Source organism: Carcharhinus amblyrhynchos, unplaced genomic scaffold, assembly GCF_965287045.1.
Source record: "Carcharhinus amblyrhynchos unplaced genomic scaffold, sCarAmb.v2.hapA scaffold_853, whole genome shotgun sequence".
Taxonomy (NCBI): Eukaryota; Metazoa; Chordata; class Chondrichthyes; order Carcharhiniformes; family Carcharhinidae; genus Carcharhinus; species Carcharhinus amblyrhynchos.
In genome coordinates this window covers 15,001-29,950 of record NW_027650593.1, presented here as the reverse complement: position 1 = coordinate 29,950, position 14,950 = coordinate 15,001, and the positions used below count along the sequence as shown (strand labels likewise).

Genomic DNA, 14,950 nt, shown 5'->3' with positions numbered 1-14,950 from the left:
CATTAGAGTTTAGAAGGCTGAGGGGTGATCTTATAGAGACTTATAAGATAATGAAGGGGTTAGATAGGGTGGAGGCGGAGAGATTCTTTCCACATAGAAAGGAAAGAAGATCTAGAGGTCACAGCCTCAAAATAAGGGGAAGTCAGTTTAGAACAGTTGAGGAGGAACTTCTTCTCTCAGAGGGTAGTGAATCTCTGGAATTCTCTGCCCATTGAAGCGGTGGAGGCTACCTCGTTAAAATATGTTTAAGTCACAGGTAGATAGATTTCTGATCGATAAAGGAATTAAGGGTTATGGGAAGTAGGTGGGTGAGTGGAACTGAATCACTACAAGATCAGCCATGATCTTATTGAATAGCGGGGCAGGCTCGAGGGGCTGGGTGGCCTACTCCGGCTCCTATTTCTTATGTTCTCTCCGTCGATGTCAACAAAACGAAGGAGGTAATCATCGACTTCATGAAGTGTAAAGGAGAAAATGCCCCTATCTACATCAATGGGGATGAAGTAGAAATGGCCGAGAGATTCATGTTTCTTGGTGTCCAGATCACCACCAACCTGTCCTGGTCCTCCCATGCTGACACTATAGTTAAGAAAGCCCCCCCACGTCTCTACTTTCTCAGAAGACTAAGGAAATTTAGCATGTCAGCAACGACTCTCACCAACTTTTCCAGATGCCCCATAGAAAGCATTCTTGTTGGTTGTATCAGAGCTTGGTCTGGGCTCCTGCTCTGCCCAAGACTGCAAAAAACTACAAAAGGTCGTAAATGTAGCCCAATCCATCACACAAACCAGCCTCCCATCCATTGACTGTGTCTACACTTCCCGCTGCCTTGGGGAAAGTAGCCAGTATAATTAAGGACCCCACACACCTCGGACATTCTCTCTTCCACCTTCTCCCATCGGGAAAAAGATACAAAAGTCTGAGGTCACGTACCGACCGACTCAAGAACAGCTTCTTCCCTGCTGCTGTCAGACTTTTGAATGGACCTACCTCACATTAAGCTGATCTTTCTGTACACCCTCGCTGTGACTGTAACACTACATTCTGCACCTTCTTTCCTTCTCTGTTTACGCTTCGCTTTGTATAGCGCACAAGAAACAGCACTTTTCACCGTATCCCAATACATGTGACAATAAATCAATTCAAATATCCCTCTATACCCATCTTACCCATGTAACCGTCTGAATGTATTTTAAAAGACAAAATTGTACCCACTTCTACTACTACCTCTGGCAGCTCATTCCAGACACTCACCACCCTCTGTGAAAATATTGTCCCTCTGGACCCTTCTGTATCTCTCCCCTTAAACCTATACCCTCTAGTTTTAGTCTCCCCTACCTGTGGGAAAAGATATTGACTATCTAGCTGATCTGTGCCCTTCATTATTTTATAGACCTCTATAAGATCACTCCTCAGCCTCCTACGCTCCACAGAAAAAAGTCTCAATCTATCCAGCCTCTCCTTATAACTCAACCCATCAAGTTCCGATAGCATCCTAGTAAATCTTCTCTGCACTCTTTCTAGTTAAAATCATTTCTATAATAGGGTGACCAGAACTGCACACAGTATTCCAAGTGTGGCCTTACCAATATCTTGTACAACTTCTATTCAGTATCAATTATTATTGTGTGCGTGAAGGAATTAGAAGTTTTTTTAAATCAATTTTATCCTTGTTGCATGTGGGAATTAAAAGTATTTTTTGAATCAAATTTATCTCCCAAGTTGTTGGTGGGATTAAAAAAACCCCCCATATTTGAAATTTTTAGGGTAATAGATACAATCTAAAGAAGAGGGAATGAAGAGTTCCTTTCCCCCAAGGGGATAGGAGGGTCAAGAGGGACTGAATGGTGTCACGGCAGCTCCCTCTCCTCCCCTCACATGTGGCTGGCAGTGGTCTGTGTTTGCCCTCCCCACCCCAATGGGCGGCGTGCTAATGTTGAGGGCGCGGTTTGGGTGAGGGATGGGACGCTGGTCTGGGATAGCATCTGCTCCCCAATTCAATGGGTCGAGTGGCGCCAGCCATCGAGCATCAGTCCGTCCTAATCTCGTTTTCCAGCTCGCTCTGTGGCGCTACTGAAAAACACATCTTGGCGACTGACAGGGCGTCGTGTTTGGACAGCAAAGGTTCACCACCAATATCGCAGAGAATCAAGAGAAGGATTGAGAGCAAGTTTGAGGAACATGTATTCCTGTCGGAGGACAACTGTTGCTGGTTTTGAGGTGGTGCCCTCATTACGTGGACCCTCTGTTGGGATGGAGCTGCCGTCTGTACGGAGACCCTGATGAATGATCCCCCAGGAGTGAGGTTGAGGAAGGAGAGGCGGCTTCCTTTTCAGCAGATTTCGTCACCTCACTATCTCCTGAAGTGTTTCACTGCCAGGGCTGTACTACACAGACATTGCTAAGCATGTTCCAGTAAACAGTAATGTGTTAATGTCAAAACCGATTCCTTTTATTTCAATCGTATTAATTGGCAGCTAAATTCTGGCCACGGGGCACTGCGGAGAAGTCCTTGGCTTCGTCAGGGCAGTATTCCCTCGGTACTGACCCTCTGATGGCATGGTGCTCCTGTTCTGTTTGTTTTGTGTATAACAGAACAGCGAATGACGTGTGTGTTGTTTGCCAGCATCTCTCCTCCCCAGGAGAGATAGCAACTTCATAATACCAATGATTTTGATACTTTTGTGGGTATTACTCACAAGGGTTCCACTGCAGCCAGGATTTCCCCTTCATGCCGAACCTATCCCAGTCTCTCTGCGGTGTAAGTGTGAGGTTATTCACTTTGGAAGCAAAAGCAAAAAAGCAGATTACTACCTGAATGGGTGTAAATTGGGAGAGGGGAGTGTGCAGAGGGACCTGGCTGTCCTTGTACACCAGTCGCTGAAGGTAAGCATTCAGGTGCAGCAGGCAGTAAAGAAGGTAAATGGTATGTTAGCCTTCATTGTGAGAGGTTTCGCATATAGGAACAGGGATGTGTTGTTGCAATTATGATGTGGAGATGCCAGCGTTGGACTCGGGTAAACACTGCTAGTGGTGTTTATTACCAGATAAACCTGCTGGACTTTAACCTGGTGTTGTGAGACTTCTTACTGTTGTTGCAATTATACAGGGCCTTGGTGAGGCCACACCTAGCGTATTGTGCACAGTTTTGGTATCCTTTGCTGAGGAAGGATGTCCTTACTCTCAGTGAAGGTTTATCAGGCTGATTCCGGGGATGACGGGGCTGATGTATGAGAAGAGGTTCACTAGGTTAGGATTGTTTTTGCTGGAGTTCAGATGAATGAGGGGGGATCTCATAGAGACTGATAAAGTTCTAGTGGGTGGGCGGGAGTGCACGCACAGGTGGGCGCAGGAGGGAGTGCAGGCACGCGGGAGGGAGAGTGGAAGTTTGGGAGGGAGAGAGTGGGAGGGAGGGAGGGAGAGAGTGGGAGGGAGGGAGGGAGAGAGTGGGAGGGAGGGAGGGAGAGAGTGGGAGAGAGTGGGAGGGAGGGAGAGAGTGGGAGGGAGGGAGAGAGTGGGAGGGAGGGAGTGCGGGTGCAGGTGCAAGCGGGAGGGAGGGGGTTTGGGTGCAGGCGGGAGTGCGCAGGAGGGAGGAAGTGTGTGCGCGGGTGGGAATGTGTGCACAAGTGTGTACGCTGCTTGTGTTTTTGCTATGGAGGTTGGATTGCTAGGTTGGGGAGAGTGAACAAAGCTTGTTGTGTGTTCCAGGAGGAGCTGCAGGAGAGACTGAGACAGCTGCTGGACATCTGGATATTCCTGGCTGTGTGCCCACTGCCTGGGAACTGACGATGGAATACGACAAACGGTAACTTGAACAGGCTTCTCCTGCCTTCACACAACGTGCCACTTAATTCATTGTCTCCGCCTTGTAACTGCTGCTGCTGCTCCCAGCTCCCTGGGATGGAGAGCACACAGAGCAGTGACACAGTAACTGAACTCCCACTGCTGATTGGAAAGCTGCATTCAGGCGCAGTGTCAAGGGCATGTCCAAGCTCTGGCCAGGGCCCATCAGGAGCACCGTGTGCTGTTCTGGGCACTGCCCTCTGGGAAAGAGTGTGGCACTGCACCACCCAAACTCTCCCGAAGGGTCTGAAAGGGTTAAGTCTCGAGGATGGGCGGGTCACACAGTCGAGGCTCCCTCCCCTCGAGTGTCGAGGATCGAGGGGGCATTAAGATGATTTAAATGATTTGGTTGGGTCAATAGAAACTATTTCCTCTGGTGACGGAAGTGGGGGTTGGGGGGGGGTGCGGTGGAGGTGGGGGGTGGTGGCAGAAGGTTAAAATGAGAGGCTGGCCATTCCAGAGGGAGGGGGGAACCCAGAACACTCTCCCCCTCCCCAAAATAAAGCTGTCGAGGCTGGAGGGGGCGATTGGAAATTTCACACCCCAGGTTGAGAGGTTTCTGCTGGGTAAAGAGGTGGTGGGGGGGCGGGGGGGGGGGGAGAGAGAGAGAGAGAGAGAGATTGAGGGTTACGGAACCGAGGCAGGGAGACTGAGTTAGAATAGGAGGGTGAATGGCCTCCGCCTGTTCCTGTGTAACAGGCTAGAGAGAGAGAGGGGCTGAATGGCCTCCTTCTCCTCCTGCTCCTGCGGTGGGGTAGGGAGGTGCACAAGAATCTCTCTACGGGGCAAGGGTTGCAGGAGATGGGAGATGTGTCTAATCCCTCCACCCCGCTACGTAGCAAGGAAGGATGTCCTTGCTATAGAGGGAGTACAGCGAAGGTTTACCAGGCTGATTCCTGGAATGGCAGGTCTGTCATATGAGGGGAGACTGAGTGGGTTAGGATTATATTCACTGGAGTTTAGAAGAGTGACAGGGGATCTGATAGAAACTTATAAAATTCTAACAGGATTAGACAGGGTAGATTCAGAAAGAATGTTCCCGATGGTGGGGGGAGTCCAGAACTAGGGGTCAGAGTTTGAGGATAAGGGGGAAACCTTTTAGAACTGAGGTGAGGAGAAATTTCTTCACCCAGAGGGTGGGGAATGTGTGGAATTCACTCCCACAGAAAGTAGTTGAGGCCAAAACGTTGTGTGATTTCAAGAAGAAATGAAATATTGCTCTTGGGGCTAAAGGGATCGAGGGATATGGGGGGGGATCAGGATATTGAATTTGATGATCAGCCATGATCAAAAGTGGAGCAGACTTGAAGGGTCGAATGGCCTCCTGCTTCTGGTTTCCATGTTTCTATGACCCTTTTCATTGCAGTGCGAGTCGGGGTGAGCGAATGGGTCGCTACGGCAGTGACCGCAGTAAAGAGGAGCAGTCAGAGCCACGGGATCATGACTACAGAGACATGGATTACCGATCCTATGACCGGGAATATGAATGTGACGGGAGTAAGGACTACGGGAAGCAGGAGTACAGGGGCTATGAACAGTCTGAGGTAATGTCTGATGTGCAGCAGGTGATCAAGAAGGCGAATGGAATGTTGGCCTTTATAGCGAGGGGGATAGAATATAAAAGTAGGGAGGTCTTGCTGCAACTGTACAGGGCACTGGTGAGGCCGCAGCTGGAGTACTGTGTGCAGTTTTGGTCACTGCACTTGCGGAAGGAGGGAGTGCAGAGAAGGCTCACTAGACTGATACTGAAGATGAGGGGTCTAGCCTATGAGGAGAGATTGAATAGAGTGGATTTGTACTCGTTAGAGTTTAGATGGCTGAGGGGGATCTCATAGAGACATATAAGATAATGAAGGGGATGGATAGGGTAGAGGTAGAGAGATTCTTCCCGCTTAGAAAGGACAGCAGGATTAGTGGGCACAGCCTCAAGATAAGGGGGGGGACAGTTTGGATCAGAGTTGAGGAGGAACTTCTTCACTCAAAGGGTGGTGAGTCTCTGGAATTCTCCGCCCATTGAAGTGGTAGAGGCTACCTCACTAAATATATTTAAGTCACGGGTAGATAGGTTTCTGATAAACAAGGGAATTAAGGGTTATGGGGAGAACGTGGGAAAATGGAACTGATCCACTTCAGATCAGCCATGATCTTATTGAATGGCGGGGCAGGCTCGAAGGGCTCCTATTTCTTATGTTCTTATGTGTGTGGCTGCTGGGGTTTGATTCCTGTTCCCTAACACTGCCGAAGGGGCTCATCAGACAGCCCAGAGTGCAGGGTCCGCATGCACGGGGGGAGTGCGGGGCGAGCAGGGCAGGGGGCGTCGGCGGGTGAGTGCGGGGCACACGTGCACGGGGTGGGGTGGGAATGCACCCGGGGTGGGGTGGGAATGCACCGATATCGATCATCCCCACCTGTAGTATTGTGTCTTACACAAACCCTGTCACCCTGTGCAGGAATACAGAGAGGACAGCGACAGTTACAAAAGCTATGAGAATGCCGAGGAGCCCTTCAGCTTCCCAGGCGATGGTGACTACAGGGACCAGGACTACAGGAGTGAGTCTGGCGAGGAGAAAGCCAGCAAGATCATCATGCTGCGAATGCTGCCTCAGTCCGCCACCGAGAACGACGTATGTGAGACAGAGCGAGGCTCCAACTTCCAACACCGCCCCCCACATCGTCCCCATCCCCTCGCCCCATGCACACAACATCTGACTCCAATCTACTCAGTGAGGCTGAATCTTCATGTTGCCCCTGAGAGCTGAGTGGACAAAGCACAGAACCATCATTCATGCAGTGGATGGGGGACAGTGTAGAGGGAGCTTTACTCTGTATCTAACCCCGTGCTGTACCTGTCCTGGGAGTGTTTGATGGGGGACAGTGTAAAGGGAGCTTTACTCTGTATCTAACCCCGTGCTGTACCTGTCCTGGGAGTGTTTGATGGGGGACAGTGTAGAGGGAGCTTTACTCTGTATCTAACCCCGTGCTGTACCTGTCCTGGGAGTGTTTGATGGGGGGACAGTGTAGAGGGAGCTTTACTCTGTATCTAACCCCGTGCTGTACCTGTCCTGGGAGTGTTTGATGGGGGACAGTGTAGAGGGAGCTTTACTCTGTATCTAACCCCATGCTGTACCTGTCCTGGGAGTGTTTGATGGGGGGACAGTGTAGTGGGAGCTTTACTCTGTATCTAACCCCGTGCTGTACCTGTCCTGGGAGTGTTTGATGGGGGGACAGTGTAGAGGGAGCTTTACTCTGTATCTAACCCGGTGCTGTACCTGTCCTGGGAGTGTTTGATGGGAGACAGTGTAGAGGGAGCTTTACTCTGTATCTAACCTCGTGCTGTACCTGTCCTGGGAGTGTTTGATGGGGGACAGTGTAGAGGGAGCTTTACTCTGTATCTAACCTGGTGCTGTACCTGTCCTGGGAGTGTTTGATGGGGGGACAGTGTAGAGGGAGCTTTACTCTGTATCTAACCCCGTGCTGTACCTGTCCTGGGAGTGTTTGATGGGGGACAGTGTAGAGGGAGCTTTACTCTGTATCTAACCCGGTGCTGTACCTGTCCTGGGAGTGTTTGATGGGGGGACAGTGTGGAGGTAGATTTAGAGATCAGTCTCTGTTAGTGAATGCTGCCTACAGACAGCTTGCTTGAGTGCGAAAGAGGTGAATTGGAGTGAAAGGCATTGATGATCAGGGCCACTAGAGTTTGCTTCTCTCCTCTGTCTCATTCCAGATCCGAGTCCAGTTGCAGTATGCCGGCTACCAGCCTCGGGAAGTACGTCTCATGAGAAACAAATCCTCAGGTGAGAATCTGTTGTGGGTTTTATCGGGATGTTCTCAAACTCTGGCATCCCCCCCGCCCCCTTCCTTCTCTCTCTCTCTCTGCAGCCCTCCCTCTCCTCCGTCCCGGTTCACTCTGGGACTTCCACGATCATCAGGCGCCCCGTCGCCGAGTTGCCAAACAGACTGAGGTTGGCGTGGTGTGGTTGAGTTTGGAACAGCCGTCGCACGGGGAAGGGTCCGGCCACCGGACGTTCGGCCTTGTCCTGTAAGAAGAACACTTTGAAATTCTTTCCCCCACCCAGTGTCACGGCCTCGTTTAGCGTGCTCGAATGATGCCCCCTCTGTCCCCTGTCTCCAGGTTGTTTTGTTGTGGCTGTCTCTTTCTGTTTCCACTGTCTTATTTCCCAGCGTGTCTCTCCCAGGATTCTCCAGCATTGTCGTCCCACCCTCTTCCCTTTAATAATCCCGGAATTTGTTCTGCGTGAAAGCAGGAGCGCTGGCATTGAAACGGAACAGGCCCAGCTCCTGGAAAACCATGAAACATTCTGTCCTCCATATCTCAGACAGAGAACAGGAATGCAGTGGGAAATGATGCCCGCGTGTTTCACGCTTTCAGCTCAGTAGGTGCAGAAAATAAAAGATTTTCAAAATGAAGCAAGAATTGAAAGCTTGTAACTCAGGAAAGATTAAATAACCTGGAAGGGTGGGTCTTTCCTCTAGAAAGGAAGAGGCTAAGGGGGTGATTCTTTAAAATGGTGAGGGGTTTCAGTAGGGTCGGCGGAGAGATGTGTGTTGGGGGAGGACCAGAACTAGGGGCTGTCATCAATTTCAGGCAGTCACTAATTAATCCGATCTTGGGGGAATTCAGGAGAAATGTCTTTACCCAGGGAGCGGGGGAGAATGTGGGACTCACTCCCACGGGCAGTGGGGGAGAATGTGGGATTGAACCCCATGGGGGGGAGAGGGGCAGAATGTGAACTCGCTCCCACGGTGGGGGAGAGGGGGAGGATGTGGGAGCCGGTCCCACGGGGAGTGGGGAGAATGTGGGACTCATTCCCAAGGAAAGGTGATTGCTGCTGGACCGTTTCATCCTTGATGATACGGGGATCAGTGTTAAAGCTTGCATCCAAATTGCTGACCCCTTGTTACCAGAGAGTTCTCAATAGAACTGCACTCCCTGGATTACTAATCCAGTAATATAACCCCCGCGCTCCCGTACCCTGCATTACGAATCCAGTAATATAACCCCACGCTCCCGTACCCTGGATTACTAATCCAGTAATATAACCCCGCGCTCCCGTACCCTGGATTACTAATCCAGTAATATAACCCCCGTGCTCCCGTACCCTGGATTACTAATCCAGTAATATAACCCCCGCGCTCCCGTACCCTGGATTACTAATCCAGTAATATAACCCCGCGCTCCCGTACCCTGGATTACTAATCCAGTAATATAACCCGTGCGTTCCCGTACCCTGGATTACTAATCCAGTAATATAACCCCCGCGCTCCCGTACCCTGGATTACTAATCCAGTAATATAATCCCCGCGCCCCCGTACCCTGGATTACTAATCCAGTAATATAACCCCCACGCCCCCGTACCCTGGATTACTAATCCAGTAATATAACCCCCGCGCTCCTGTACCCTGGATTACTAATCCAGTAATATAACCCTGCGCTCCCGTACCCTGGATTACTAATCCAGTAATATAACCCCCGTACTCCCATACAGATTGGTGTGGGATCACAAAATTAGCCATTGCCTAGAAGATGAGAGGTGACTCACTGCTGGAGGTTGAGGTGAGACCCCCTCTTTCCTCACACTCCAATGTAGATTAACCCTGTCCCTTCAACCACCACCACCACCCGCCCCCGCCTCCCCACCCCCCCAACCCCGCTGGCTCCCCTTTCTGTGCTGTTGTGTGATGTGGCCAGCTGGTCTGGCCTTGGTGTTGTGTGGCTGTATATCCAGGGGTGGGGGAGGCTGAGTGACGGTCGTTCCTTCGCAGGGTAGAGGGGGAGGGGACTCCTCGCCGCATTTACCGGGTCAGGGCTGGGGGTTTCAGCCACAGCTCAGCCTCACGGCGTGCCCCTGTCGGAATCGGGAACCCACCCCCGGTCATTGTACCTCGCTCCGGGGGTGGGGCACAGGGTGCAGCAGTGGTTGTTGTCTGTGTTTGTTGTATCGGGGTGCGTTCCTCTATTCCCCCCCTCCCCTTCCCCCAGTGCGTGTAGCTTGCCCGTGCGAACAGGGGGTATCTGATTCTGCTGTGGCAAAGGCTGCCGTGTTTTAATGTGATGAACTAACACACTCCGTCTGTATTTGAATGCTGTCTCCAGGTCAAAGCCGTGGGTTCGCCTTCGTGGAGTTTAATCACTTGCAGGACGCTACTAGATGGATGGAAGCCAATCAGGTTGCTCTGCTGCATTTGAACACACACACACACACACACACACACACACCAGTACCACCTGGTGGGTAAGACAAGAAACCCCCTCCTACTCCCCCCACCCCTCAAGAAGCAGCAGCGATCGCTGCCCCTGTGAGGACCGGAGAGCGCGATGACCTGTCCATCTGCGCGCCCACCTGCAGTATATAATCTATCCACGTCCCCCCACCCCCACCCCACCCCACCCTACTCCTGATATACCAACTCAGCATTGGCCGTTGTGTTCCTGTCCACCCCCCAACCTGGCAGAATCAGTCCTCCCAACTCCCAGCAGCTGCCTCTAGCTAAGGTTTCACCGAACCTCACAGTACAGAAGAGGCCCTTCAGCCCATCAATTCTGCACTGACACATTAGAAGCACCTGAACTCCCACCTAACCCCATCTGCCAGCACTGGGCCCATTGCCCTGGATGTGATGATGTGTCTAATGCTCATCCAGGTACATTTTAAAGGATGTGAGGCATCCCGCCTCCACCACCCTCCCAGGCAGCACACTCCTGACCCTCACCACCCTGTGGGCTCACATCCCCGCACCCCCCCCCCCCCCCCCCAACCCCCCCGCCGAAACGTCCTGCCCCTCACCTTGAACCTGTGTCCCCTTCAGGACTGTCCCGTCAACTAAAGGGAAGAGCTGTTCCTTATCTACTCTGTCCATGTCCTTTATAATCTCGGACACCTTGATCAGGTCACCTCTTGAGTCTTCTCTGCACCACCAAAAATTCCCCTTCGCCTCACAGATGCCAGCTTGTGTTCTCAGGAGTCGATTTTCCCCTCCCTCACATGTCCATGCTTTCTCTCTCTCTCTCTCTTGCGCGCCGCCACCCCCCCCCCCCCTTGCGCGCGCACCACCTCTCTCTCGCGCGCGCTGCGCCTCCCTCTCTCTCGCACGCCGTCTCTCTGTCCCCCTTCTCTCTCTCTCTCTGTCCCCCTTCTCTCTCTCTCTCTGTCCCCCTTCTCTCTCTCTCTCTCTCTGTCCCCCTTCTCTCTCTCTCTCTCTGTCCCCCTTCTCTCTCTCTCTCTCTCTCTGTCCCCCTTCTCTCTCTCTCTCTCTGTCTGTCCCCCTGTCTCTCTCTGTCTGTCCCCCTTCTCTCTCTCTCTCTGTCCCCCTTCTCTCTCTCTCTCTGTCCCCCTTCTCTCTCTCTCTCTCTCTGTCCCCCTTCTCTCTCTCTCTCTCTCTGTCTGTCCCCCTGTCTCTCTCTCTGTCCCCCTTCTCTCTCTCTCTCTGTCCCCCTTCTCTCTCTCTCTCTCTCTGTCCCCCTTCTCTCTCTCTCTCTCTGTCCCCCTTCTCTCTCTCTCTCTCTCTCTGTCCCCCTTCTCTCTCTCTCTCTCTGTCTGTCCCCCTGTCTCTCTCTCTCTGTCCCCCTTCTCTCTCTCTCTCTGTCCCCCTTCTCTCTCTCTCTCTGTCCCCCTTCTCTCTCTCTCTCTCTCTGTCCCCCTTCTCTCTCTCTCTCTCTGTCTGTCCCCCTGTCTCTCTCTCTGTCCCCCTTCTCTCTCTCTCTCTGTCCCCCTTCTCTCTCTCTCTCTGTCCCCCTTCTCTCTCTCTCTGTCCCCCTTCTCTCTCTCTCTCTGTCCCCCTTCTCTCTCTCTCTCTCTGTCCCCCTTCTCTCTCTCTCTCTCTCTGTCCCCCTTCTCTCTCTCTCTCTGTCCCCCTTCTCTCTCTCTCTCTGTCCCCCTTCTCTCTCTCTCTCTCTGTCCCCCTTCTCTCTCTCTCTGTCTGTCCCCCTGTCTCTCTCTCTGTCCCCCTTCTCTCTCTCTCTCTGTCCCCCTTCTCTCTCTCTCTCTGTCCCCCTTCTCTCTCTCTCTCTCTGTCCCCCTTCTCTCTCTCTCTCTGTCCCCCTTCTCTCTCTCTCTCTGTCCCCCTTCTCTCTCTCTCTCTGTCCCCCTTCTCTCTCTCTCTCTGTCCCCCTTCTCTCTCTCTCTCTGTCCCCCTTCTCTCTCTCTCTCTGTCCCCCTTCTCTCTCTCTCTCTGTCCCCCTTCTCTCTCTCTCTCTGTCCCCCTTCTCTCTCTCTCTCTGTCCCCCTTCTCTCTGTCTCTCTGTCCCCCTTCTCTCTCTCTCTCTGTCCCCCTTCTCTCTCTCTCTCTGTCCCCCTTCTCTCTCTCTCTCTGTCCCCCTTCTCTCTCTCTCTCTGTCCCCCTTCTCTCTCTCTCTCTCTGTCCCCCTTCTCTCTCTCTCTCTGTCCCCCTTCTCTCTCTCTCTCTGTCCCCCTTCTCTCTCTCTCTCTGTCCCCCTTCTCTCTCTCTCTCTGTCCCCCTTCTCTCTCTCTCTCTGTCCCCCTTCTCTCTCTCTCTCTGTCCCCCTTCTCTCTCTCTCTCTGTCCCCCTTCTCTCTCTCTCTCTGTCCCCCTTCTCTCTCTCTCTCTGTCCCCCTTCTCTCTCTCTCTCTGTCCCCCTTCTCTCTCTCTCTCTGTCCCCCTTCTCTCTCTCTCTCTGTCCCCCTTCTCTCTCTCTCTCTGTCCCCCTTCTCTCTCTCTTTCTCTCTCTCTGTCCCCCTTCTCTCTCTCTCTCTCTCTCTGTCCCCCTTCTCTCTCTCTCTCTCTCTGTCCCCCTTCTCTCTCTCTCTCTCTGTCCCCCTTCTCTCTCTCTCTCTCTGTCCCCCTTCTCTCTCTCTCTCTGTCCCCCTTCTCTCTCTCTCTCTGTCCCCCTTCTCTCTCTCTCTCTGTCCCCCTTCTCTCTCTCTCTGTCTCTCTGCCCCCTGCATGTGTGGATCAGGTGTCACTGTCTTTAAAGATATCCAATCAGTAGTTATAACCACCAGAGAAACACACACATGAGACAATATCTTTTTCTGCTGAAATTATCTTGCTTTTTAAAAAGAGAAATATAACGGAATGAAGTGTGGTTAGTGTTGACAGGCTGAATCTGTTTTGTGTCTTTTTTTAACAAAGAGAAGCAGTCCGGCCCCCCCTCTCTCTTTAAGGAAAACACACTTGGAAGTGAGCCAGTTCAGGTTACTGTCCCTGACACTTTGTCACTCTGTACCATCTGAAACTCGAGTCCAGATACCTGGGGCTTCTGTCTGTCCTTGCTTGGTAGTGGACGGACTAGTGGCCACATTTCTCTCTGAAGGATTGTATGTGCGGGTGTGCCTGGGGCGCGCCCTCCCCCACCCTCCTCGCTGTCTTGTAGGGTGACTGGTTTCGGTTGTGCGAGCAACGTGTGCTTTTGGCAGTGGCCCTGGTTTCTCTTGGCGGGGCTGTGGTCTGTTGGTGGAATTGGCTGGCATTCTGGTTGCCTGTGTAGCGGGGATGGCGGGATGCGTTCACTTCTGCTGTGTTTGGCCAAAGGGTTCTGAGTGTGAGTTGGGGAATGTAGAGGGACAATTTCCCCCCCATTCCCCTGGCGGCTCCGTCTCACCCCCCCCCCCCCCCCCCCCCGTCCCCCTGTGGCTCCGTCTCACCCCCCCTCCCTCCCAAACCTATCCCCCTTGCGGCTCTGTCTCCCCCCCCACCGCGGCTCCGCGCCGTCCCCTCCCCTCCCGTCCGGCAGTGTCTGTGTGTTGTTGGTCTTGGTGGTGTAGCACGGTGTTTGGGGAGAGGGGGAGCAGTGGGAAAGGGAATGGCCTGACCCCACCCCCCTCTCCCCTTTGCGCCCTCAGTGTGCGACAGTGGCTCAAAGGGGCGCAGGGAGCCTCAGAGCAGGAGCGGTTCGAGCTGAGCAGATGGGAAGCCATCTTATGTTGGACGCCTGCATCCTGAGTCAGAGCTCCAAATTGATGGGGTCCTGAGTGGTGTAATCATGGCGTGTTGTGTACTTTTCCTGGAGCAGGGTGTGTGCGCGTGCACGTGCTTGTGTGCATACATATGGCAGGGGTTTGGAAAAGCAAAATAAGACAGCTGAATTCCAAAGTCAGGTATAAATCTGTTACAGGCTCAGCCAAGAATTGACCAAGATTCTTCCAATTGAGACTTCCATATAACTTCAGCCATTGCCTCAGTTAGCTGGAAGAGGGTTGGAGGAGCCACAGAGCTCAGCCAGGGTTCCCGCTCCTGATCACTGTCCAGTGATCCCTGGGTTAGAGAGAGAGAGGGGAAATCAGCCAGGGTTCCTGCTCCTGATCACTGTCCAGTGATCCCTGGGTTAGAGAGAGAGAGAGGGGAAATCAGCCAGGGTTCCTGCTCCTGATCACTGTCCAGTGATCCCTGGGTTAGAGAGAGGGGGGAAATCAGCCAGGGTTCCTGCTCCTGATCACTGTCCAGTGATCCCTGGGTTAGAGAGAGAGAGAGGGGAAATCAGCCAGGGTTCCTGTTCCTGATCACTGTCCAGTGATCCCTGGGTTAGAGAGAGGGGGGAAATCAGCCAGGGTTCCTGCTCCTGATCACTGTCCAGTGATCCCTGGGTTAGAGAGAGGGGGAAATCAGCCAGGGTTCCTGCTCCTGATCACTGTCCAGTGATCCCTGGGTTAGAGAGAGAGGGGGGGAAATCAGCCAGGGTTCCTGCTCCTGATCACTGTCCAGTGATCCCTGGGTTAGAGAGAGGGGGGAAATCAGCCAGGGTTCCTGCTCCTGATCACTGTCCAGTGATCCCTGGGTTAGAGAGAGAGGGGGGGAAATCAGCCAGGGTTCCTGCTCCTGATCACTGTCCAGTGATCCCTGGGTTAGAGAGAGAGAGAGAGGGGAAATCAGCCAGGGTTCCTGCTCCTGATCACTGTCCAGTGATCCCTGGGTTAGAGAGAGAGAGGGGGGGAAATCAGCTGGGGTTCCTAATGTCTGATCATGGTGATGCTGCAATGATTTTCTCTGTGGAGTGATGCCCGCTGACACTGACCACTGATGGCCACTTTCTAAGATGCAGGGTCAAGAGAGGGAGGGCAGAGTCGGGATGGATTTTGAATGGTTGTGTGTGATCTGTCGCTCCCCAGTGTGTGTCAGAAGCCTCTTTAAAT

At 52.7% G+C, this 14,950-nt stretch overlaps 1 protein-coding gene across 1 annotated transcript in view; it reads left to right on the top strand.

Moving 5' to 3' along the window:
- The window catches only part of LOC145340224 (RNA-binding protein 10-like), a gene marked incomplete at its 3' end in the record, with an annotated part of 34,012 nt that overhangs the window by 5,215 nt on the left and 13,847 nt on the right, over positions 1–14,950 (top strand). The window contains exons 2-6 of the mRNA XM_080184651.1: positions 3,709–3,805; positions 5,210–5,387; positions 6,294–6,467; positions 7,568–7,637; positions 9,959–10,032. Coding sequence (XP_080040777.1) covers positions 3,789–3,805; positions 5,210–5,387; positions 6,294–6,467; positions 7,568–7,637; positions 9,959–10,032 — 513 coding nt within the window. The remainder of the gene's footprint in view (positions 1–3,708; positions 3,806–5,209; positions 5,388–6,293; positions 6,468–7,567; positions 7,638–9,958; positions 10,033–14,950) is intronic.